The 25,384-nt window shown below is 37.6% G+C and overlaps 3 protein-coding genes, 1 non-coding gene and 3 pseudogenes across 7 annotated transcripts; 2 read left to right on the top strand and 5 right to left on the bottom strand.

The window, feature by feature from the left end:
• Positions 1-449: 449 nt before the first annotated feature.
• On the bottom strand, positions 450-1,521 carry LOC104737411 (uncharacterized; annotated as a pseudogene). The gene is made up of 3 exons (XR_015578140.1): positions 1,199-1,521; positions 897-1,087; positions 450-790 (listed from the first exon to the last, which is right to left on the bottom strand). The product of XR_015578140.1 is annotated as an uncharacterized LOC104737411 (transcript).
• Positions 1,522-1,627: 106 nt separating this feature from the next.
• LOC104737412 (two pore calcium channel protein 1-like) lies at positions 1,628-7,514 on the bottom strand (annotated as a pseudogene). Its single transcript, XR_015578139.1, has 23 exons — positions 7,008-7,514; positions 6,547-6,690; positions 6,349-6,456; positions 5,953-6,048; positions 5,717-5,847; positions 5,479-5,539; positions 5,236-5,402; positions 5,037-5,143; positions 4,853-4,930; positions 4,643-4,704; positions 4,464-4,536; positions 4,284-4,349; positions 4,048-4,191; positions 3,914-3,971; positions 3,638-3,745; positions 3,491-3,554; positions 3,239-3,407; positions 2,955-3,019; positions 2,709-2,799; positions 2,442-2,528; positions 2,282-2,353; positions 2,105-2,142; positions 1,628-2,000 (listed from the first exon to the last, which is right to left on the bottom strand). The product of XR_015578139.1 is annotated as a two pore calcium channel protein 1-like (transcript).
• Positions 7,515-7,741: 227 nt separating this feature from the next.
• On the bottom strand, positions 7,742-14,077 carry LOC104737413 (callose synthase 12). The gene is made up of 5 exons (XM_010457580.2): positions 11,973-14,077; positions 9,807-11,829; positions 8,221-9,677; positions 8,072-8,131; positions 7,742-7,980 (listed from the first exon to the last, which is right to left on the bottom strand). The coding sequence occupies exons 1-3, from the start codon at positions 13,841-13,843 to the stop codon at positions 8,229-8,231; spliced, it is 5,343 nt and encodes a 1,780-aa protein (XP_010455882.2). The 5' UTR covers positions 13,844-14,077; the 3' UTR covers positions 7,742-7,980; positions 8,072-8,131; positions 8,221-8,228.
• Positions 10,652-10,729, bottom strand: LOC147929942 (small nucleolar RNA J33). The gene has a single exon (XR_015579085.1). It is a non-coding gene; the product is annotated as a small nucleolar RNA J33 (small nucleolar RNA).
• Positions 14,078-16,358: 2,281 nt separating the features above from the next.
• On the bottom strand, positions 16,359-18,147 carry LOC104737414 (CASP-like protein 1C1). Its single transcript, XM_010457581.3, has 3 exons — positions 17,751-18,147; positions 17,540-17,642; positions 16,359-16,817 (listed from the first exon to the last, which is right to left on the bottom strand). The coding sequence occupies exons 1-3, from the start codon at positions 17,906-17,908 to the stop codon at positions 16,584-16,586; spliced, it is 495 nt and encodes a 164-aa protein (XP_010455883.1). The 5' UTR covers positions 17,909-18,147; the 3' UTR covers positions 16,359-16,583.
• Positions 18,148-19,338: 1,191 nt separating this feature from the next.
• LOC104737416 (thioredoxin M2, chloroplastic-like) lies at positions 19,339-21,316 on the top strand. Of its 2 annotated transcripts, XM_010457582.2 has the most exons (3): positions 19,339-19,496; positions 19,603-19,851; positions 20,816-21,316. In XM_010457582.2, exons 2-3 carry the CDS (start codon positions 19,605-19,607, stop codon positions 21,127-21,129), a joined length of 561 nt encoding a protein of 186 aa, XP_010455884.1. In that variant the 5' UTR covers positions 19,339-19,496; positions 19,603-19,604; the 3' UTR covers positions 21,130-21,316. The 2 variants fall into 2 exon arrangements, with proteins under 2 accessions (XP_010455884.1, XP_010455885.1); XM_010457583.3 differs by lacking the exon at positions 19,339-19,496 and having other exon boundaries at positions 19,518-19,851.
• Positions 21,317-23,104: 1,788 nt separating this feature from the next.
• LOC147929943 (uncharacterized protein At3g43530-like) lies at positions 23,105-24,666 on the top strand (annotated as a pseudogene).
• The last annotated feature ends 718 nt before the right edge of the window (positions 24,667-25,384 follow it).

Here is a 25,384-nt window from a genome sequence, read left to right on the forward strand (position 1 = left end):
TGTCTGCTTCGGTCCCTTGTTCGAATTCGAGGTAATTGTTAATTGGTGCTCTCATTCTGGTTTTGAGGCTAGGTTGCTTTTATCCATTCATTATCATCATACACTCCCTTTCTTGCTTCACAATCTGGACTACGATTAATCTTAAAGAGAAATTCATTTCTTGATTTCCATATATACTGATTTTCTCGCAGGTTGAGAGGAGCATACTTATGTTTTCGATCAATAATATCCGAAAAGAATAAATGCATGCATCCAATATTTGTTTGCACCAAACGCCAAACCGCCTGCTCGAAAGGACAAGTAACAAGTTTAAGCATATGGTTAATGGTTTCTTCTTCCAGGCAACATCTTTGGCAGATCGTGTCAGCATGGATTTTCCTTGTTCTGAGTTGAGTAAGGAACGCCTCTAGCAAAAAGGCAACAATCCATTCACCCATATTTTACTCTTTTAGTATTCTCTTTTTCATTCATATTATATTATTCTTACTCAAGTTTTGGAAAACATATCTGCAAAAGCTTAATCTTATGTCTAGCTAAGCACTAAAACAACTATTTAATGCTTGGACCAAGATCCGTTAGACTACATATCTGGATCTAGCTTGGGACTTGGCCTGCAAAAGATAGGATAAGTCTTGCGTTGTGATTCCTTCTTGGCAACCTTGGCTTGATACTCTACAAGAGTATCATCCTCGTCAGACTCTTTCGCCATGAAAGTGATATACGAAACAGTCCACGAACCAGGAGAAGACCCTGTCATTCTTACAACATGATCCAATTTCACATCGGTTTCCTGAAAAGAAAAAAAACAATCAATTGATGTATAGCCAGCCAATTCACACGTCTCTTAAACCAATAAAACAAATGTCAAAAAAAAAAATTGCAATAATGAAACTTACGTTTAAGGCATTATATTTGCGAAGAGACAATCTGGCCATGTCTTGTGCGTATTGAAGCTGTGTCCTCCCTTTAACCGGAGAATGTTCATCGTCCAGAGATTTAAGTTTGATTTTCCTTATACCCCCCCCCCCCCCCCCCCCTCCCCCCAAATGTAAGATGGAGGACCAGCCCCTTCTTCCACCAGAAAGCCCTAAAACCTCCAAAAACAGATTTGACCATAAATTTAATTAAATATCATTTGATTTTTTTTTACTATATTAAAATTTTCGAATCATGTATGTATATTATATTGTATACGAACATCGTTAAAGTGGAGGTTCCGTTGGTAAAGACGGGCTTTACGCTCTTCTTCTTCGTCCGTATAAGAGTCTGAATCTGGTGAACAGTATCCTCCAAATATGTCATTCAATAACCATACTGGAAGATCGCTTGTTGAATCTCCGTCGTCTTCTTCGTCGCTCTCAGCAGAGTTTTCATTGTCGTCAGAGTCGGATATGTCCTTGCTCATAGAGGAAGCGCCGGAGGATTCTCCAGTGGTTGTCTCTACGGTCTCTGCCACCGTGGAAGCGAGTTGCACCGTCTCGGCCTCTGTCTTGCTTGATCCCGCCGAAGCCATGATTGGAATAAAAGAGAAACCCTAGATTTCGTAATTTTGGTTTATTTGTTAGCTTTTATTTAGTAATTTGGGTTATTTAATTTACTTATTTATAATGTCGGCCGTGAAGAAAAGTAAAAGAAAAAAAATATATATCAAAGTCAGAGCAAATAAATAAATATTACAAAAAGGTCTGATGTTCATATGTAGTTCATTACAAACACTACTAACTACTACGTACGTCGTAAGAAGACGAAAAGCCAAAAATCATATCGTAACACAATCGTTTTATATTTAAATCTTCAACCAAAAGAAGAAAAAATCTAGTCACCTTCTAGATTCTATTGATCTCTTCATATAGAATCCACAAGAAAAGTAAATAATCTTTTTTACGATTCTTTTAATTTATTATTATGTGTCAGCAGAAGTAGAACACTCTGGTTTGCTGAGTTCATCACCCAACATGTGATGAAGAAGTGTATCAACTCTCTGACTCCGGGACTTCGACCTTTATAACAATTTAACAACAAAACAAAGCTTCAGATTTTTTGAGTCTCCTGTGAATATTAATAACAACAACCTAAGATTTGATCTCTCTACTCTACTACTTACCCTGCAGATCGACGCCGGTTTCTTCTTTCTTGAGAATCCTGCAACCATACAATAACGGGATAAGAGAAACATTGCGGATTTAAACACGTATCAAAAGGCTCTTTACTTTTGCAATCTCCGGAACATCTGTTCATTTCTGTGTTGTAACTTTTTGGCGAGTTAAAGACGATAACTAACCTGTCCTTGGCATTTTTCTTCTTCCTCAAGATCCAGCTCAGCAAAGAACGCCTCCAAGACAAAGGCAACAACCTGAAACAAACACGCATAATCAGTCGATTACAAAAATCACGGCCTCTGGTTAGTCAAGCTCTTAGAAGTTGGTGTCAGTGAAACTCACCAAATTCAACAGAAGTAAAATAGTGATGACGTAGAAACTGACGAAATACGTTATGCTCCACCACGTCCCCGTCAAATCTTTGTAGCCCTGAAGAAAACAACATTAAGAGTAGTTTAAAATATTGCACCATAGTGATTGACAATAACAAGGATACTAGTTACAGTCACATCTAGCATTGCCCTCCTCAGCTCCAATGAATCTCGCGATGCTTCTTTTTGGACACTATAATGATTCTAAAAAGTGGGTCTAACAGAAGAGTGAAATTACCTCCATCCATACTTGCCAGTTACCCATTACTAGTAGATTGAAGAGTGTGACCATTCCATTGGGATAGTCGTTGAAGTTGAACAATAGATAGCTGAGTTTTTCCCGTCAAGAAATGATCATATACTGAAAATGTATGTTTCTCTCATAACAATAAATACTCACTAGCAACCACAGGAACAGAACAGGTCTACTAAGTAAGACTATGTTGAGCGCATTAAAAGGTTTTCATAAAGTCAAAAAGGATACTCATCCTCAGCCATTTCGGTTTTGAAGAGCTGCTTGTTCCCAGCATTCACAAGCCCCCCAAACAACTATATATAAATGAAATGAAGAAAGTTTTATATCTGGTACGAGAATCGAAGCCGATAGAAGACAGAGAAAACACATGAAAGTAGCTGTTCAGTGGTTCCTAAAACTTTCAGATGAACTGAAAGATGAAGCTATAAGAGGCTTAGTATAAGCAAAAACGAAGAGAAAGACCACGGCTTCAACATATTTAAGCATGGATTATTCAGAGTAGTCTGATTTACCTGTACGCCAACAGAGCAGTAGATACACAGCACGCAGAAGATGGTCCCTAGATATGGCATCAAACTTGGAATAAGGGTTATGAATGTCGCAATAAATGCTCGATATCGCTGAACGTGCAAAAGAAGCCTTATCAGTCTTAACATTCTTGCAAGGAGAAGGTACCGGATCCTTATCAATGACAAAAGAGAACCAGAGTCAGGATTAGTACAAAACAAAACCCTGGTAACAAATATGTCATAGTTATTCCTCACCATTCTCCGTTTGAGAAGAAAGTGTTCTCGTCTGGAGTTATGAAGGTAGCAGTTTCCCCAATAACTGCGGATACAAAGATTATCAATTATAGCATAGCCATCAATCACTCAGTAAAACAAGATGAAATTGCTGCTTCAAGAGGTCACCTATGACCCATGTGACTAGAAAATCAAATCGGTTTGCACCCTCCCTCCAGTAATTCTCAAATCCATATGTATAGATCTTCAGAGCCATCTCCAACACATATATCCAACCTGTGAAAACATTTATAAGAAAAAAACTTAACTCCTGAAAAGGTGGTCGATAAAAGTTGGCCATTATAATCTAATATTAATCCAAAAAAAATCCTTTACTCACTGTTATAACACAGAAAATAAAAGAAAAATGCAGAGAAGGTAGTGGAAACCTATTCAAGTTCTTACCAAAGACAAACTCGGCAACCTGCCATGGCTTCTGAGCCAAGCTTTCTTCGATATCAAGCTGCATACCAAAATATGTTATGGCTTATAAAAGAATAACATGTCAAAGGATTACACTTTATGGGAACATGATATACCGTTGTTTCAACAACGACAGCAATGAAATTGAGAATGAGGATGAAAGAAATAGCGTAGCTAAAGTTGGGGCTTCGAACAAAGGCTCTCAGTTGTTGTGATAAGGCCGAGTGGTAGATTTGTGGAAAGTTTTCAAAAAGAGATGGCTGCAATGAAAACACAAAGGAGCGCTTATGTAAAAATATAGTGGAGGTAAGTAAATTTTGACAGAAGAAAAATAAAGTATATGTGAACTTACTACTTCCTCCTTTTGGAATCTTAGGGCAATGGCCTGGCAAAGGTCAGCAAACTCATCCTTGTTTATCTGCTCAAAAGGAAACAGGGGAAAAGAATCTGTTAGTCATCAAAAAGTGTATCTGAATAGTAATCTCTAGGTGTATCCCTGATCATATGTGCCACCTCCTTCGCAAATCTCTACCTTAAAGTCACGAGTATCATCAAGCTCATCAAATATCAATCCGAATTCTTCTTTTGATATCTTCGGCAAAGTCCTATAAGGGCAAAGGAATGCATATCAGGTCTTACAAGTAAACATAATAAAAGGGAAGAAACCAAGAACAAGTATATAAAAGCCGTATCCTATTTATAGCAACATACCTGTAATTAGTCAACTGTTCAAAGAGCTTAATGCATTGGTCCTTATCAATCTCCCCGTTTTTCTGTTAAAACATGACGTAAAGAGCGAAGAAAATATATGCTCAGCAAAGTGGTTAACAAGACTCTCCTTTCATGAAAAAATTTTCCCAAGGGGAACTTCCTCGCATATCTCTAGGAGCAAATGTAATCCTTATGCGTGGATGAACTTACATCTGAGTCTATAAGACCAAAGGCTTTCTCCAGCATTCTTTTCTTCATTTGATCCATTCCAGATACTTGTTTTGCGAGCTACAAAAAGAGAATATATGATATGACACATGGTGTCGAAATTTGATAATGCTTTTGCTTTAAAAGTTGACATAAGAACCATACAAACATCAAGTATTCAGTCCACCTGTTCTTTGAAACTGTCATAAACAACGGCAAGAATCAAGTTTGTGACAAAGTAGACACCAATCAGCACGTAGAGCACGGGAGAAGACCGCAGACCAGCGAGAAGACCTAACAAGACAGAACAAATTAGTCACTAAATTACTGGATGCAACTCAATACAAGCAAACTGAGACACAAATGGGGTTTCCCCAAATACTTACTTGTATGCAGGAATCCAGACATCAGGATTGTTGGATGTTGTGAACAAAATAAACATCTGATAAAGAGTTGCACCATAAGAAGTGAAGACCGTAAGGCCCTGCTGTGTGTCCTCAAACATAACAAAAGCAATCCAACTAGCAAATAGTAGGAACAACATCCATAGAGCCTGTGAAAATATTCAAAGAGTTATAGCATAAGATGAGAATCAATATGAGTCAAAAATGATTGGGAAGGCCACTGACCAAGATATTCAAGTATGTGCCAAGCATTCCAGACAGAAGGACAAGGGTGTATCGAAGTTCCCTGTACAGAATTTAAAGAATCGTGAATGTGATGAGGGCAATATTGAGTGGTCTAATAGGAGGAAAAATAGGTGAAATAATCACACGTCTTCATTTATCATGCATGAGATGATCTACGCATTCTCTGTCTATAGATGTTGATGTAGTTGATAGAAAAGAAGCAGAGATCTACTAATACCTTATGCTGAGGATGAATATGATAACTCTCACATATGGGGCGATTCTAAAAGGAAGAAAATTGAAAGCCAGTGGAGACAGATAGAGAAAGTCAACCAGCACATCAACAAACAAAACTACCACGCAAGCAACCTGAAATCATGATGAAGACGAATTACTCTACGAAAAAAAAAAGGAATTTTCATCAAAAAAAAAAGAAAGAAGCACAAAACTGTGAAGTGGCTAGTAAGGAAATACCTTCACTAGATTCAGGCGACTTGTCCAAAAGATCCGGGACCCTTCATAGGATATCGGGAAGAAAGTATGAACAAGGAGTATAGCCAGGGTAATCACCTATTTGGACAGGGCAAAAATATTATAATTTCAGCACAATGAGAAAGGATCTTGGCCATTCCTAATAATAAAAGATGTCTGTGTTAATATAAAGTTCTAAACAACTAATTAAACGAGATAAACTCGTCTTGAATAACAACTTAAGGCTTCTCAGGGATTAAAGAAAACAAACATAAGGCAATTCAAGTCTTAAGCTTTCAAGTGGATGTATATGTATCTTATAATTAAGCCCATCTGCACTAAACCTATGCATCTTATAGCGGAAATCAAAGGCAAACAAGACTTAAGTTCACTACTTGCCTCATAAATAATGGATTCTGCATTGGTCAAGTACGGTAACTCCCCCAGGTAATAGTAATCTCTGTCTTTGCAAGATGGAGTAGGATTTTTTTCACACCACAGTGGTTGCTGCAAGAAGAGCACAGGCAAGAGTATTATTACTTTCAAGTTGTGATTTTCGTAAGGTTGGTATACTATATACCAAAGAAATGTGCTGACCTCAAAGAAGTTAAGGAAAAGCAGAGCGAAATAGTTGAGTGACCAGATCAGATCCAAGCGAGTGAAGATGAAGTAATACTTAGCAGACTCTCCGAAGCTCGACTGATCAAGTATTTGCTCAGGAAGACCAATACCATCTTCAGCCTATATATATATATACATACCACATATTAGAGAGTCAACCCCCACAAATCGTTTTTGTCAGAAAAGTTTCCCAAATCAGCAAAAAGATAAAAAGAGAACATCTCTCTAAAACAGAAGCAACAAAACGTTTCAGACATAATAAAACAAGAAATATCTCAATTTCAACCAGACAATGATGCTAATAAACAATTCCGACTTCTCAGCTACTCAAATGATAAATACATTAGAATCTCTAATCGATGTGATCAGTATAAAAGAAACATTTTAGAAAAATTCAAGAATTAAAAATTGTAGGGCGTAAGAGAGAAAAAGAGAACCAGATCAACGAGTGCAGCAGCTTTCTGAAACGGAGTACCATGGGTGATAGCTTCTGATCGACGAACTCGATCCGTACCACCACCACGCCTATCTCTACCAATCAACGGGTCTTCCATTTTGTTTTCTCTCCGGCGAGAAAAAAAAAATCTGGATCGAATCGAATTAAAAATGTCAAGAGAAACCTAGTAGCTTCCCCTGAGTCTGAGTGATTGACTCCTACTACAATGATAAGGATCAAAAGGAGACACAGATGATAGATGCTGATGGCCCCAGAAGAAGTAGTTGAATTTATTATTAATTTATTTGTCAAATTTTAAGTTTTCCCGTTTGATCAAAGATCTTGCAGACAAACACGTTCATCCCTCGACTATTTCTTGACACGTGGCTTTAGATGCTTATTTGGTTTCTCAATTTGTAATATCTTTTTTCGTTTCCCCAGTTCACACTGTTTTTTTTTTATTCTATGACAAAAGGAACAAGAAGATCAGGATCAAAATAGAAAAGTCAAAACCGACAGCGTTGGTTTTGTGGTCCTTTAATTTAGATTTTGGATTGAAACTTAAAAATAAACGAAACCAATTAAAAAAAAACCCAGAAAATGACAAGCAGAAACAGATAATAGACAAAAAGTGGATAGTAGAATATGGCCTAGCATCTCAAACTAAGAAGAAGGCAAAGACGAATCTGAAACTAAAATGTGTCAAATGTGGAGAAAGCTCTCTGCAAGATGACATTAGATAGCAAAATTAAATTAAAACTAAAAAATGCTCTAAAGCTCTACAATGAGAGAAGGAGAACAAATACACAAAACGCCCTACACTACACCAATTGCTGTACCTTTTAGACAAAAACCATACAAGAATCAGAGTTCCCTCCACACCACACTGACAATAATAAATATCTCTCTCACTAAACCGATGATCTAACAGAATAACCAACTTTCCATTTCCTTCCTTCAACCTCTCCAACGACCTGTTTCAACATATATAAAGAATAAGTAATGAGCATCTGTGTTTTTCTTTACACCAAACTGAATTTGACTTCGTGTTTCAGGAAAGCTAACCTCCAACTGGTTCCATCGCCGCATACCAATAGCTTTAAAACGAACCATTTCCTTTGAGACCTACACAAGTTTCGAAGCCCGCATCAGTGTCGAATTCAAGATTTAAACAATCATAACATAAGGTGTTGAGAACAAAAGAGAGCTTTTACCTTCAACTTTAGACATCGCCTTTTGATTTCTTCCCAATGACAATCTGCATGATGCGAAGCCCTCTGCTAAAAGCTTCATTGAATAATATCCTCGTTTGCATTGATTGGAATCCAGGCATCCAAGACAAGAACGCTACTGGAACCATTATGAGTATCCCAAACAATATGTCATACATGCGAGCAACAGAGACAACAGCGTTCCAAAGAACCCTGTAATTCTTCAGCCAGCCCCTCTGAGTCTGTGCGATCAGCAGAATTCCCCAGCCGGTTGGGATGAATGCAAGAAGACTCGTGAAGATATCGATGAAGCTGAAATGCGTGAACTCCAGCAAAGCAACAATCACCATTATCGCAAACACAATCAAGAGGAACTGCACAAGTCTATATCGTATGTGAGCTTTTGCAGAATACTTGTCCCGGGCGTATTGGATTACGAGGAAGAGCACAAATATGGCAAAGATGTATATCCATGAGAACATGTAGACCAAAAGGCTGGTGGATCCGCTTGCAATTTTGAGCTGGTATACAATCCCATACTGGAAGAAGAAAAACCGGAGGTCCAAGATGATCTCCACTATTGTTCCTGCTATCCCGGTGTTCCTCAGGTGGTCTTGTTCCTCATACCACCATTTTTCCCAGCTTTGTTCAGATTTCGTTGAGATTCTGCCTTGGTACCAGATCCAGTTCATAAAGTCTTCAAAGTCGTAGACTGTCTTCAGCCAGTCAAATCCTGATGGGTTGAACACAAATGGGGCCATAATCCATGAAATCACTAGGAACCAGCTGGTGATTGTCATGGCTATGTAAACCAACGAGTCTTTGGCTACTGGACTGTGTGTAGCATAGACTACGAGGATCAGCCCAAGCTCGATGGCCTTCACAAAGTGACTGCGTGCATACAGTCGGTAGTTCTCAGTAAATCCCTTGTGCTCCACAACAAATCCACGTCCAGTGGCTCTATACTTTGCCCCACCATGGAGAATAGTTCGACCGAAATAGTGAGCTCTGGTCCCCATCGAGAATGTGTAGAAGACAGATGAAAGCTGAATCTGCATTCGAATGAAATTCCATATCGCCAGAAGGAAACCTTCCTCGAGAGACCATTCAACAATCATTGGCAGGGCAGTGAACAGACCGAGCTGAATGATGAACTGCTGGTTCAAGATCACCCCAAGTGCGGCATTGGTGTCTGTACTGTCTGCTAGAGCAGACTTCTCAACCCCGCTGAGAGCCAAATAAACCCGTCCCCAGAGGAAAACGTAAACAGTAAGAATGACCATCATCGTGTTGAAGAAAAACCCGACCGTTGTGTAGAAAAATGATAACATTCTGAAGAAATCAAGCCTGTGACCAAGCCGGTACACATCTCGGCTAAGAACCTGCTCTCCGTTCCCACTCGCTACCTTAGCCTCAAACATTGATATCTGATTCAATCCAACATCCCGACCCTTTCCAACCTGAATATATGCACAAAGACAAAGGTTATGCAAATTGCATTGTATTTAGGAGATAAACAACCTGAATTATATCATCGTTGTAGCAGTACAGTTAGTTATAAATAATCCAAACAGTGGACTCTTTCTAACCTGAATATACTCGTGGTGGGTGACATTTCCGCCCCTCAATGTGCAATTAAACCCAGCAAAGATGTCCTCACTGATATTAATAACTCTGGAAGCCTTGCTGATGCCACCTCGACTCAAGAACCAGAATCTATCAAATACATCAGGGTGGCCATAATGCATTCTGATCTTCAGCGGGTTTGCAAGAACACGCTGACCAAGAGTGACAAAACTGGTTTCCTGAGCAGACATAAACCACGCCAGCGACGAGACCGAGCCCGTGAAGATATGCTCCCGGACACCAAGAATAGTTGGTTTTCTGATCCCATGTTTATGTTTGTATTCCTGGAGCAAATTTCTCATCTTGAGCGCTTCCTCGAAATAGCTGTCTTGGTTCATATCAATGGTCTGAACAGCATCACCACGGGTAAAGATCATTGCATGATTCTGGTTCTCTGGCTTTCCCTCGCCCAGCTTCACCGGACCAGGTAGCTTCACACGGAATATCTCCACTTCCTTCTCCAATTGGTGATCGTATTTCACCAGAACAGAGTAATACTCAGTCTCTCCTCTGCCCGCAGGTACCTCATCCACATATGCAATACGGAGAGCTTCGTTTTGCTTCATCAGATACAGAATCTCCTCTGCCTGAGACTCCTTCTTTGCTTTTTGAGACCCATAGATCTGGCACGCCACAACATATGTGAATTTCATCAATGCAGTCCCATACTCATGGCCTTTATACAGCGTACTCACGGAACTACTTGCTCTGCTTAAGGAAGATCGGTCATTTTCAGAGACAACCCCATCAGATCGACCACCCAGTTCTCCCTGCAAACTCCTCACTGAACCAAGCTCCTGAGCACCCTCCCGAATGTCCATTTCAGACGCAGAGTCAAGAAAAGCGAGCATCTTAAGAGCCCGGTAGTAGTACATCATCCCCCGAACTGTACGCGCCAATGTCTGACCTCTGTAGGAAGCCCAAAGCCTGAGCTCTCTCAGTTTGGTTGTCCATAACTCGCTATCTGTCTTTATTCCTTCCCTATGCATCCGTTCCTTGAAATTTTTCCATTCATCAGCATAAATTGTCTGCAGATAGTATAGGGTTGAAATCCCATCCTCAGTCTCATTTCGAAGCTGTTCTTTGCTGTATACAACTTCCTCACTGTAATATGGAGTCAAAACACTGAACGCCATCATCTTCTCAACCTGAGGTGCATGAGGCATGTTCATGAAAAGTGAATTACTGAAGAACGCAATACGCCGTCTCGCCTCCAGATTCACGGGGACGCTGTGCATAGAGTCTCTAGAGGTGAGGATAGTGTGTAACCGCCTAACCTGCCGGTAGAATTCTTCATTGCTTGCATCAGGAAGCCTAATAGCATTCTGAAACAGTAACTTTGAGGCTGGGTCACGAGTAGTCAACCCTTCATTAGACAGCTGTTCAGTTGTCTTCTTCTCTATAAAGAACTGTCGAGTTGCAATTTCATAAAGAGACTGCAGAACATTCACCACCCGCCCACTATCATGTTTCTCATCATTCAGCAGCCCAACCAACTTCTGCAGTGTTTCGTAAATCTTTGGCAACAAGTCCACTCTAAAAGTCTTAGAGAACTGCTCTGACTCAATGGAAAGATTAATCATCTGAAAGAACACCGTAATTATCGAATGTTCTTCAGTCTCAACTTTGATGATTGAGAGCAATAGATGTTTGATGCTATCATATGCCTCAACTACAGCACAACGCCTGTACTCATTCTTGCATATTTTGTGCCACAGCCATTTATCAGGAGCGTCTATCAGCTCTCTAGCCTGGCTCAGTGCAAGCAAAAGCTCATTGCACAACAAGAAACACGGCCAGCGAATAACCGTCACATTCCAGGAATTCTTTGGCAGCTCCAGCAGCTCTACTTCTCGATCAGACACTATATCCTCTTCTCTGAAAGCTAAGATGATTTCGTTCCAGATCAACGCAAATTTGTTGGCCTCGACCTGATTCGACTCGAGTTTCTTAAACGGCCGCCCGAATCCATACCTTAGCTTCAATCTGCAGACACACAACCTCAAGGTTATTACAATATTGGAAAATTGAATTAAACGCAGAGAATCTGTTTTTAACAGAAGTAAAATTACACAGCTTTGTACAGTAAATTATATAGGAATATTAGTAGCTCGCTTCCACAGACTGACCTATGAATGCCGTCCTTGAACTTGTTACCAAAGCCTCTAGCATTCAGGAGTTGTTCCTCAGGCATTAGGTTGAACTGAATAGCGCTAGCAAAGAATTGAAACCTCAGCCTAAGCTGTCCCATGTCCCTGATCTCCCCCAGATGATCAAACAGCCCAACAACAGCACCAACAATCGAAGAATAGATTGCGTACCAAATTTGGATATCCATCAGATATATCAACACAACGGGCAACCATAACAATGCGACAGAAAACCTATTGCTGTCACCATAAAACTGATGCCACTCATAATCTAAGTTCTTTAAGTTCCATAGCAGCTTTGAGGGTTTAATCATTGGCTTAACCTGCAGGAAGTAGCTAAATGTGAACTTTGTAGCTAGGACAAAGATCCAGAAAGTCGAGTACTTGATATTGTCCACTAAACCCTCTCTCAAACCTCGACCCACAAAGCTTTTGCCCTGAAACCACCAAGTTAAAGCAAAGAATATTTTCCAATTGGTCTCTTCCAGCAAGTTTCTCATCCATGGGATTATAAACAAAACCAAAGCCAGAATTTCGGGCACCAAGAAGGCCACCACAGCGTAAAGGAATTGGTAGATCTTATTCGTGGCGGCATTGGACCACTGCCTGTCTTGCCTCTTCTGCTTCCAGATGTTAATGTAGAGGACTGTGAAAGCTAAGATCCAAACTGTGGCAGCTATAATTTTCATCAACATTCTGAAAAAGTGCCGTTTGGTCTCTCTCGAAATGAGAGGAAATTGTGAAGCCGCGTCCAGCACAGCCTGCAAGAGTCGCATACCACTCCAGGTCAAGAACACGGTCAAAAGTCTCACTTGAACATCTCTTGCCTTCAAAGCATTCCACAGCTGCACTGTCACCGACTTATCCTCAGGCTTTTCCTCCCAAGCTACTATAATGGCGGCTTGAAGGAACAATGCTAGCATCACCCAAAGCCGATCAAAACTCCTGTAAAGATAGAAGAACGTCCTGCGCTCCACGAAACCAGTTTTCCCTACACTCTTGCCTCTGCTCTTGAAAAAATTGCTTCCCAAATCAAGCGGCCATTTTAATTTGCTGAAACATCGATCCGTCCAGAAGTACTCATTGATATCGTCGTAGTTCCTCCACTTACAATGCGCAACCGTACCATTCTTGCTCTCATCAATCTCAGCTCCGATTGTATCGTAAATAGGTTTCACGACGCCGTTTAAGAAAGCGTTTTCGCCTGAGAGAGAAGGCAAATAAGGTTGACCGGTGTTCTCATCGAGGCAGTCCTCTAAGATTTTGTTGAGCTCGGAGGCCATGTTATGGAAGATGTAACAAATACATTCAGGCATAAACCTAAGATTCGCAGCCTCTCCCCATATGAGAAGATAGAGTCCAACATAGAGAAGCTCACGTCTCGAATCAGGGTTCCGATCTGAGATCCAAATATTTGATTTCTTACCCAAATACGAACACCAGCTAGAGTAGTTACCGAGAAGCTTCCGACGAAACCGACGAACAACAGCGGAATCGAGAGAGTCGATATTATCCGGCGGCGGAGAGAGACGCATCTGAGCATTCGCGAGATGAAGCACCATATGCTCACGCTGGTTACGAACGTTATCTTTCTGGAAACCGAAGAACAAGGCGAGCCAGTCGAGGAGATCATAGTGAGAACGCCATTGAACATACGGCGGACGACGAAGGTCCCCTACGGTTTTAAGAGCAGCGGCGGCGGCACGAACCTCAGGAAATCGTAAGGAAGGATGGTCGGCGAGGAGATTGTTAACGGGGATAATATTATAAGGCTCCTCTTCGATTTCGGCAGCATCCGCCGCCAACGGCCGTCCGGTTTGCGGCGGGACGGTGCGGTGGCGGAGGCTCATAGTAGCATGTAATAGATCTTGGAAATTTCTCGAAGAAAAGGCTTGACTGAATCAATAACAATGGAGAAATCGAAACGCGTGGTGCGATTCTTCGTTTTAAGCTTGGAAGACGGCGACGAGACGATTTTGCCTCCTTTCCGCGTTTCAGTTTCTCCCTTTTTTTTTTTTTCTTTTCTTTTGTTTCCTTTTTTTGCTGGCTTTAATTGGTAGTATATTTTTTTACTACTATAATTTGAATTTTTTTCTTTTTCTTAAAGATCCTTTTACATTAAATATATTAAATAAAATCATTACCTTAAAAATGAATATACTAATGATCAAATATTGGATATATTTTTCTATGTTTATGGTTTATTTTATCAATTTTTCAAGATTATTAACCAAATTAGTGAAATTTTGTTATTAGATCTAGACAGAAATTACTGTTTCTTGGGTGCTTTTACATGCTAAATGCTGATAATTGGATAATAATACAATTTTGAAATTTTAAATGTTTTGGAAATTTCTTCTTATATTCATTCAACCTTTCTCGTTTCCTTACTATATAAGTTAAGAAAAAAAAAAGTCAGCATAAATAAAGAAAGACATTAAAGTGGATTGAAAAACTGAAATTAATTTATAATCTTGGATCTCCGAATATCATCATAGCCTTTATAATGTTTTGCTCTGAATTTAGTGCTTTACAGATTGGAATGTTTATCAATGGGGTAAAATAATTTATTGATTGTGTTGTTAGAGAGATGTTTATTAAATTGTCGTTTGTAGTATAAATTTAACAATAATAGTACTTATTAATAAATAATTGACAAAAAAAAAACACACACACACAAAAAAAAAAATCCTTTACAAGAAATCATTTATAAAATTAATGATTTTGTTGGAGAGAAAAAAAAACTTTTGTTATTCGACCCGTTCTAGTATTATTTTTTTTTTCCTACAGCAATGCATGCATTGATGATTGATGTATTGTAACTTTTGAGTTTTAACACTCGATTGAATATGGTTGTTTTTTAGGCTTGTTCTTGTTCCTCTTTTTCTATACATGTGTTTGATCATGATTAAAAGTTCGTAATATCATTCGGTCCGTATCTACCATTGAAGATAGAGAGTATATAGCAATATCGCCAAGTAACAACTGTGTTTTTTTTTGTCACAAAATCTATCTTACAAAAGAATTGTAATTTTGTAAAAAGTCTGTGATTAGTCAAGGTATATGTAAGAGTAAAAATCGCTTAATCACCTAGTCAATATGCAGTTAATTACACGTAAAAGCAAAAGCCATATCTATAACGTTCATATACAAAGACCTGAATTCCCTTTTAAGTTCCAACTCCAGAAATAAAACTTGTCTTGATATTTCAAACCTAACCTTGAGGATGATACACAAAAATGCAAAAAAAAAAAAAAAAAAAAAAAAAAAATCTATGAAAATCAAAAAATATAATTCGGGGTAAGCAATATTTTTATTCCTAATAACAAAGTGGGTTGAAAGGTAAAAAACAGAAGAAGAAAGAAAAAACAGGGAAAAGTCGCTGAACGGCGATTTGCATGCGACCGCTTTGGACGCTAATAAAATCAAAACCCCTAAATAAATAAATCTCATATATGCTTTTAGAATTTTTTTTTAATTCAATTGGATTCACATGGGACCTCTCCCCATTTCCCTCTCCTTTTCTAGTAACCTTTCTCCCCATTTCATAATAATTGTCGATTTGTCATTAAAAGGATAGAATGTCCCATTCTCGAATATTTTATCACAGCTTATAAATTCTCACTGATACAAACAAGTTGACGTGTTTTGAAAATATGACCAAAACCGTCATACCTATATTTATCGTACCACATCCTTCATAAAAGATAGCTCCCTAGTCTGATAGTTCCAAAACAATTACAGATATTAATTGATTTTATTCTGGATCCTGACTAGTCAAACGACCAAGCAGTATTAAAGAAACAATCAAGTGAATCTAGTCATCTTCTAATCAACATAAAAGATATTTATTTTCGAGTTATTATAATCATCTTCTCGGACTATAATTTTATTGTATGCTTTTTAAATAATAGGCATGTGAGGATTATAATCCATAAGGTGGAATCTTCCTTTTGTTCTGACACGCAACAAATGGTCGCATGTGCTTCACCAAGCATTAGTAGATACACACGATTTAGAGCAACTTTAACGTTAAATTTCCCGACGATATATGAGGGTTTTGTTACCAGTAACAAATGTCCATTTAAGATATATAAGCCGGTTTGTATTTGACTTTGACCGGAAAGAAAACTACAAATAGGCCGGTTTGCGATTAAAATAATATGGAAAACCACATGTCCCACGTAGATGTAGCTTCACTCGTCTCTTTATGTGTATTTTCAGCTAACTCTTATGTTCCTTAAACTATAATGACACATTTATACAAATTAGAAACTGTACTTTCTTTTAGCTAAAAGTATATATATGTATAGTTAAGGTCGTATACGCTTGGCAACCATACGAACAATTAAACGATAATCTATCTAGCTAAGATTTTGAGATGGTACTTATAGATATTAGTGTTCCATATAATCCGTAAAAAAAAAAAGGAATTACAAAGCCATGAAAATTTCGACACATAAAAGAAAATTATTCAAAACACAACACACGAATTAACTACGTCTCATATCGACATTGAGCAAAGTTTAAGCTATGCGCGTCTATTATATAGAATTAGATCGATACTCGGAAAGGGAAATTAAGTTAGATTCAAGATTTCTGAAGGAGAAAAGGGTCGACGACGGAATGGAGAGAATATAAGAGTAAGAGGACGTAGAGGACGAGTGCAACAAAACCGGCGATTAAAGCTCCGGTGACCTGATCGCAGAACTTTGGAACTTGGCCGCAGATCGGAAGCCAACCTGCGTTTGCGTTTCCCTTCTTTCCCACTTGTGCCACTGCTAGTGCCGCCGATAAGCTCGACGTCAGTAGCATTGTCATCACCTTAACGACGGACGGTTAGTGAAAAAAAAATTAATATAACAACTAATACTAAAAGTAAACGCATTACTGTTTTAGCTAATCTTCACCTAACAAACAATAAGAAAACTTGTTACTAAGACACTAATACGAAATTACGAATAGGTATGCATTCGAGTCTTAACTTTCCACTCAACGATTCATATATTCTTCTAAACACAATTACCACCATATATATTGATATTTCCGAATGAAGACATATAATTTGTTCAAGCTTCTATAATTTGTTCATAATTAACACTTAATTACCACATAATTTTCATAATTATTACTTCGAGCGTTTTATTTTTAAACATTTAACAAAAGTTGAATTGATAGTCAATATATATGCATAACATTAGTAAATCATAATCTTCATTTCTTTAACTACATCATATCATATGCCCATTTGGATCAAAACTTAATTACTATAACGAGAAATAGTAATACTACGTAATAGCGCGCTGCAAAATTAATTGTTAAATTAAACAATTCAGAAATACTAGTTTCATTGCATTTTTGATGCAAATACATAATGTCGTTAACATGCGATGAATTCTAAGGGTTTAAACTTATTTTACGAGAAATTAGTTGCTAATATTTACAAATTATAACCAGATCATCAACAGTTAATAACTACGAGAGTTTTTTTTAAAAGTACGCAACTGAATGCATGCAGATCAACTAAAACAAATATAAATTGTTACCAAATCCAAGACGACGACGAATTTCCAAAGCAAACTCTCCTTTGGAAGAAACAGAACTAGAAAGCTGTAAACACTGACGACAGCGTTTGCGATCACAAAGTACCTGCCAAACATAACACATTCACATAACGTAACTCACCATAAGATGTAAGTATAACAGATGAACATGTACAAAAACACATGAACAAAATATGAAAAATTGTGCACGTACTTAAACGCGGCCATATCCGTATATTTAGCTTCGAGAGAGACGGCGAAGAAGGAAGCTCTCTCGCGGCTAGTGACCATTACGATCAAGGCGGCAAGAGCCGCACCAAACGCTGCCAATCGTAGCACAAGCCCTCCTATTCTCTTTGTCAACTTCACCATTGATCGATAGGTCGATCAATTTAGTTTTATAATTAATATTTCTTATATGAAACAGAAGAAAATGTAAGAAAAGAAAAACATCAAAGAGAAGAAGTGTACGAACACAACACACATAAACTCAATAAATAAACTAGTTGGTAATCAACGATATATATATATATATATATCAATTGAATGGGAAGTGTTGTTAGTTGAGATTATTCAACTATCTTCACCGTCAGCGTCCGATTTTTCAACACACGAGACTATCTTTCTCTTTGTTCTCTTTATGACATGTGGTGCAACAAAACAAAGTCTGTAAATTTTTTATTGTTTCATTAGAAAAAAAAATTGTATTAAATTACAACCGTACATAATGACAGAATTTATATAGAAAATCCAAAACTGATGTCATGGTAAAACTATTGTATTTTGTCATATACATTATTTGCTATATATACAATATTATTTTCTTCAGTGTTAATTGTGATATTTTTTTCCTTGTTTTGTCCATGAAAATGAGTGTTCTATATATTTATTGTTAAACTGTCTATTATCGAACCCGCATGGATTCTGGTTTTTCTTATGTAATCCATTTCATTTGGTTTTACGTTTTTGTGTGTGTTTATTTTTGAATAATATTTAGTTTTATAGGAAATATTGGGACAATATAACAGTTGAATTCTGACCATAGTTTCGAATGAAAGATGTTAAGTATGCATAGTCGAAAGTGTTGTAGTTTCTAATATTTTTATTAGATGCATGAACGATGACATCATAGAAGAAACAAATATCATTTTTTTTTCATTGAGCCGTTGTCCTAACTTATAGGTGTGTCTTCGGTGTGTTTTGTCTGCTGGGGGATCGTATTAAAGTTGACATTTTTTTTTTAATATAATCGAATGTATATGTATCGATATTCTTGTCAAGTGTCAACAGTATATATTGATAGTGTTACCAACAACTAAGTCCTTTTGATCGTTTAAAAAAATATATTTTGAATCTTCTTTCTTAATTTCTGACTATTGATCTAACATTGCCTCAAATAGCAAAAGTCAGTGAAAAGCAAAATTAGAGTTTTGTTGCATGACATTATATGAGTTTATCGAAGTATATGTGTGTCTTGAAGTGGGTGACCTATCAAAAGTGTTTTCACATGAAGAGAAGAAATTGAACATTCTCCTACGTTTAGAATTTAATACAAATATAGAAACTAGTTTAATTTTGTGTCGTTTTCAGTTTTCTTTTTGTTTTGTTTTGTTAAAACCATGCATCTACCATTGTCGATTGAGATCAGCAACTAATCGCTGATTTGTTGGTAAAAAACGCATCATTGAATAAAGGGAATCAACCATACTTGTTATAAATGGGCCTAATAGAAGCCCAATAATGCAAATCTCAAAAAGTTTCCGGGCTTGCAGATTTATTTTGTTCCGATCTTACCCAAACGTATTAAATTGTTTTCACTTTACATTTTTTTTCTTTTTTGGTTCCAGAAAAAGAAATGAAAAAACGAAAGCAGTATTTGTTTGTTTTCAATGTGTGTATATAAAAAAAAAAAGATCTAGCTAGGAGGAGGCCATCACCCATCAGTGTGTGTTGTACTCTGGTAAGTTTTCTCTCTTCCATTAGTTTGTTTCGTTATCTTTTTCATTTTCTGGATATTATTTTTTACACTTGGGGATTTACGAGTATCTCTCTCTCTCTCTCTAAAGCCATGGCTGCTTTCACTTGTACCTCTCGTCCTCTGATTTCTCTCCGTTCCGATTCCAAAATCGTATCCTCACCACCACAATCGGCTTCTCTCTCTTTTCGCCGTATGTTCGCCGTCTTACCGGAATCATCAGGTCTGAGAATCCGTATTTCTCTCTCTCCGTCTTCGTTGACCTCGATTCATCATCCTAGGGTTTCTAGACTACGAAGAGCCGCCGTCGTTTGTGAAGCTCAGGAAACTACTACCGATAGTATGTATTTTCTCTCTCTCTCTCTCTCTCTCTCTCTCTCTCTCTCTCACTCGATTCGTTGCTTGTTTGTAGATTTTGGTTGTTTCTTATGAACTATTGTTCGAATTAGTAATTTGTAATCTTAGCTATAACAAAAACTTGTAATTAGTTTCCGGATTACTGAATCTGGAGGAAGAAGAAGAAGAGTTTTGGTTAGGATTTAGGAGGAGTATGCGTTTGAGAATTTTTCTGCTGAAATTGAGGTTTCTGTTTAAGAGTGAATGATTCATGCCAGTTGCGTGAAAAATTGGAGAAGGTTGCGTTTTAGGATCTATTCTCCTTTTTAAGTAGAACAACAACATAAAAGTTAGGTTTGGGTACCTACTCGATTGGTTGGATCATATACACATTGTGACAAGAAGCATTTATTTCGCTCATGTGGTAGCAATGTGGGGGGGGGGGGGGGGGGGGGGGGTTTTGTGCTTTGGAGTAAATATATCTTTGCTTCTTTGGATCTGTTTACCAGCACATAGATCTCGATTTTGGTTTGTCAATAGTGTTGCTTTTCTAAGACTTTAGACTCCTTAATCTATGATATTAGTGTGTTTAAGTGAGACTAGCAGGGATGTCTGCTACATTGCTACTCATTGAAGAGAACTTCAAACCCATTCATTGCTCCCTCAGCATATAAAATGGAATGCTTTTGGATCACACATTCATTCTATTTGCCCTTTGTTCATGTGTATATACAAGAAGTACTGTGTACTCCGTTATCAAGATGAGACTTTATCTTCTAGATTACTATAGTAAAGGTTAGATACAACATACACATTTGGCTGAAGATGGGTAAATGGGTCAGCTGTCTGTGTTTGGCTAACTCGTGAAGCATGTTATTCTTCTATCTTGGCTAATATTTTTTGTTCTCATTCATGAGTTTAGAAGCTTTAGCTCTAACTTGTTGATTTTGGGTTATTGATCCTTGCAGTTCCAGTAGTCACTGACTCGACATGGGATTCTCTAGTTCTTAAGGCAGACGGGCCTGTATTGGTCGACTTTTGGGCACCATGGTGTGGACCTTGCAAGATGATTGATCCGCTCGTGAATGATCTAGCGCAACAGTACACTGGGAAGATCAAGTTCTACAAACTAAACACTGATGAATCTCCTACAACCCCTGGCCAGTACGGAGTTAGAAGCATTCCAACGATCATGATATTTGTCAACGGTGAGAAGAAGGATACGATCATAGGCGCTGTGCCCAAAACCACTCTCACATCTAGCATTGATAAGTTCTTGTAATGAAATTTCACTGTTGAGTCTGTAATATCTCTTATCTCTCTCTCTCTCTCTCTCTCTCTCTCTCTCATTGTCGTTCTCCTCTGTAACTCAGCTTTCTTTATAGCTATCTGTTTCTTCTACTGTATCTTTCTTCATCACTGAACATCTTAGACCTGGATAAATAATATGATGTCATGTCTTTATCTGATTTTTTCCGTTTCGAAGATGTTTTCAGATGTGGAACTAAATAAATCGAAGATCAATCTTGGACTAGACTAATGGAACAGCAATAAAAAAAAAACACGTCGGTGGAATCTATTTTTTGGTCATGAGAGGGATCTGAAGATTGTTCGGTTCTGCAACCTTTTTGATAAACACACGCTAAGGTTTGTTACATATTCTATAACTCTTCGTATTAGATTTTATTGTATTCTATGATACTCTAATGCGCGTATGTACACAAAGGGGCTAAAGGTTGTACACGTTCTTAAGAGAGATTATATAAAATTGAAGAAAAACTCTTTATCGAGCCACAAGCAAAGAAATTTATTATAGTTTATGTGTACCCAATTTATGGATAAGGATGTGTCAATTAGGACAAAATGAATAAAACCCAAAAGAATTGAAGTTTTTTGGACTGATCCACGGACAAGCTTTTGAGGTTAATTTTTAGAGTTGTTGATCTGGTCGAGGACCAAATTCGATCCAAACCAAGTTATTTGTTATTATGGATATAGATTAGAAGTTTCAACCATACAAGTGATATGATGCGTTCATGGAGTTTTAATGATATGATAAGTTCATAGAGTTGTGTAATCATCTTCAATTTGGCTTTTTTATGTTTGAAAAATCAAATTATCACGTATTGAGCTTAACTCGTAAAACTGGATGAAACACACTCTATTGGTAATGTCTTTCTTTTTGTTTCTTGCCGTCCTCTATTCAAGAATTATATATTTACGCTGAAGATAAGGTCAAGATTAGAATATGGTGATTTTCGTGACCTTTGTTTGTATGATCATTTCATTATATAATACTACCATTTGTACTTTATAAATGCATTTCGTGACTTCATTTTGTATGATTTTATTATAATATTTGTCATTTTGGACTTTATAAATGCCTTTTCGGTGCCTTTTTCTTTGTATCAAACTATCAACTTTCGCGGCCTAAGAAGTCAGGAACCTTTAGAAATGGAACATAAAGCATATAATGATCGAAATTAGAACAAGTGTGAAATATTTGAAACAAATTAAATCAAGGTCAATATCGGACAACTTCGCGAAATCTAACCCCAACTTGAGTTTCTTAGATTGTTTGAAAAGACGAGTTTCGTGTGTGGAGCTCGTAAAAGAGTTCTGACAATCTCAAAACTCTCTCATCTTTTTTGTTTTTATTTTTGTTTTTTTTAAATCGAGATAGTGATGTTTTACTCTATTATCCAAAGAAAATTAAGATATTTATAAAAAAAATTTTGGGTAGTATCCACTCAACCAAACGAAATCGGATCTAAGACCCGAAAAACTGAATCTTTTAAAAAAAAAACTGTAAAATTTATGTGTTTAAGGAGAAGAAGAAAACGATGAAGGAGAAGAAGAAGAAGAAGATAAGGAGGAAAGTTCGAACTCGGCAGGTAACTCAAGAAGGAGTACAAGCGAAAGTGAGAGGGAGCACGAGGAGCACAACGATGCAAGTGTAAGTACAACTAGTCTGTGTCATTCGGAAGTGAATTGGAATTTGAAATCGATCTAGTAGAACTGGTAGAACTGATGCAACTATTGGGTGTAGAACTAGTAGAACTGGTACAACTAGGTATTGTAGAACTAGTAAAACTGATACAACTAGGTGGTGTAGAACTAGTAGAATTGGTACAACTAGGTGGTGTAGAACTAGTAGAACTGGTACAACTGGTTGGTGTATAACTGTTAGAACTCATGTAAAACTGATATTGTTGTAGGAATCAGAGGAGGAAACAGAAGCGATGCAACCTTTAGGAATGCACTTCAAGCCTAGTCAGTACAACAAGAGAATCAAGCTATCGACAAGGTGTCATATTTTTGAAACCTTGACAACGCTTGATAAATTAGAGCATTCACTGACTAGTTTTGAGAGGGATGGTTTGAGAAACATCCACAATTCAAGCACATTTTTCACATGCCAAGAGACCCAAACCACAAGCTTATGGGAATGTGGTTGCTCTTACTTCGAACAGCAGAAATTGAAAAAAAGGAGGAAGCATGGTTTGTTGTGAATGGTGTGCCAATCCGTTATGGTCTGTGAGAACACGCGTTGATATCTGGATTAGATTGTCGGTGCTATCCACTTAATTACAAGGAAGCCGGCAGTAACGAGTTTTGAAGGAAGTATTTTTACGAAAAAAAGGTTAGACTTCAAGATGTGACGGAAAAGCTAAAGGTAATGCAACCAGGTCGTACTCGTGATAGGTTGAAGATGGCGGTTCTCTACTTTTTAGGAAGCATCATTGTAGGCCATACAAAAGACTCGGGAGAAAAAGCTGCGAGTATCGATGAGTTTGTTGTAAGAGCAGTGGATGATCTAGATTTTTGTGTGTCTTTTCCTTGGGGGAGATTATCATTCGATAACATGCTAGAAGAGATTTCCCATACAATGAGGCATTTTAAAGGGGTCGTGAAGAAAGAGGATGCGTTACGGCCTGTTTCAGGTTTCTGTATTCCATTGGAGGTTAGTTAGTTTAAATTTTGAAGTCTTTTCATTGTTTATATTTCTTAAAAGTGAAGCTGATTTTAGTTTTTATTTGTGTTGTGTAGTTTTTACTATTTGAGGCAGTTCCAATTTTGGGGAACACTGACATTGACGAAATTCCTGAGGCGGATGAAAGTTGTCCTAGGATGTGCAGGAGGAAATTTAAGAGTACTAGTCATAAAGGTTTTCCTCTAAAGGATTTAGGTGATACACTTGGTACAACAACGGTTAGTTATCCTAACAACTGAAATTATTAATCATTTGAATAAATTGGTTTGTAATGTATCTAAAGTATGTCGTTCACACAGGCAATTGATAATGTGATCCCTCATATTGATGAAGAAATTCCTCTTCTCGATTTAATCATGGAAGAAACTGAGGAAGACGATACCCATGATGTCGCAGTTTCCAGTTGGATGTGTCGCCTTCGTAGAGGACTACCTGTACTTTTGGAGGAGATGTACACAACAGATGTGGCTTCTCGTTCAAGACAAAACGATGGGAATGAGGAAATAGACGCCAATGAACAACCGAGAGAAGATACTATTGAGTTAGTGGATCTTCTAAGGACCATGAAGGAGGAGATGAAAACCCAGTTCGATAACATTTCTGCGAAGATTGATGGGCTTGAAAAAAGGATCGAACCGTTGGAAGTATTTGTGAAAGAGCAAGAGAAATCAAAGGTAATACTTCGTAATACAATAGTAATACTTGGTAATACTAGAAGGTGTTAAACAATATTTGCTTTCATGTCAGGCGCCTGGAGATGATGAGCATCCGAGTAGCTCGCAAGGAGGAAGAGGGACGAAGAGAAAAAGGTCTAAGAAGTGGTAAAATTATGTTATTTTCTTTGATTTGTTATCGTAGTACTAGTAAAACTATGTAAAACTTCGTTATTTTGTTGGATTTGGGATTGGTAATACTAGTAAAACTATGTAAAACTTCGTTATTTTGTTGGATTTGGGATTGGTATTACTAGTAAAACTATGTAAAACTATGTTATTTTCTTGGATTTGGCGTTCGTATTTTTGGTAAACCTACGTAAAACTAAACAAAAGAAGAGAATTCATAGAAAAATAGAGTAACATCATGATTCAACAAGAGAAGTCACATAAAAACTAAGAAACTGAACCAACAAGAGAATTCATATAAAAGATAAGAAACATAAACAGATTCAACAAGTTTTAAAGCAACGTAGAAGATCGACTCAGATAATATCAATCGAAACACAATCTATCCAGGAGATCGACTCGAGTGGAAAGCAACGCCACCTCCTCCCTTAGTTTGGCAATCTATTCACTCTTCTCCTTAAGTTGCATCTGCAAATTATAGATCGAGTATGATGGGGGTCGAATTCCTTCAATCTCTCCCAATGGTTTTCAACATCCTTCCTTAAGCTTTGGGTTTCTTCTTCAATTGCATCAGCCCAAATTTTACGCATGTGCAATCCATCATCCTGCAATATATATCAACGAACAGACATCATACTCAGATCTCTCAATTGTATTTGATTTAGTTTAATTTACCTTATACTTAACGCAAGTAAACCATC

This window comes from Camelina sativa, chromosome 13, assembly GCF_030686135.1.
Source record: "Camelina sativa cultivar CO46 ecotype springtype chromosome 13, ASM3068613v1".
Lineage (NCBI taxonomy): Eukaryota > Viridiplantae > Streptophyta > Magnoliopsida > Brassicales > Brassicaceae > Camelina > Camelina sativa.

Bases quoted from the DNA above. Each gene is read 5' to 3' on its own strand.
- LOC104737413 (XM_010457580.2), bottom strand. From the start codon at position 13,843: ATGAGCCTCCGCCACCGCACCGTCCCGCCGCAAACCGGACGGCCGTTG. The intron at 11,830-11,972 runs GTCAGTCTGTGG...GTGTGTCTGCAG, and splicing joins TTCAAGGACGGCATTCATAG to ATTGAAGCTAAGGTATGGAT. The intron at 9,678-9,806 runs GTTAGAAAGAGT...GCATATATTCAG, and splicing joins CCCACCACGAGTATATTCAG to GTTGGAAAGGGTCGGGATGT.
- LOC104737414 (XM_010457581.3), bottom strand. From the start codon at position 17,908: ATGGTGAAGTTGACAAAGAGAATAGGAGGGCTTGTGCTACGATTGGCA. The intron at 17,643-17,750 runs GTACGTGCACAA...TATGTTTGGCAG, and splicing joins ACGGATATGGCCGCGTTTAA to GTACTTTGTGATCGCAAACG. The intron at 16,818-17,539 runs GTAACAATTTAT...TCCGTCGTTAAG, and splicing joins TCGTCGTCGTCTTGGATTTG to GTGATGACAATGCTACTGAC.
- LOC104737416 (XM_010457582.2), top strand. From the start codon at position 19,605: ATGGCTGCTTTCACTTGTACCTCTCGTCCTCTGATTTCTCTCCGTTCC. The intron at 19,852-20,815 runs GTATGTATTTTC...TGATCCTTGCAG, and splicing joins TCAGGAAACTACTACCGATA to TTCCAGTAGTCACTGACTCG.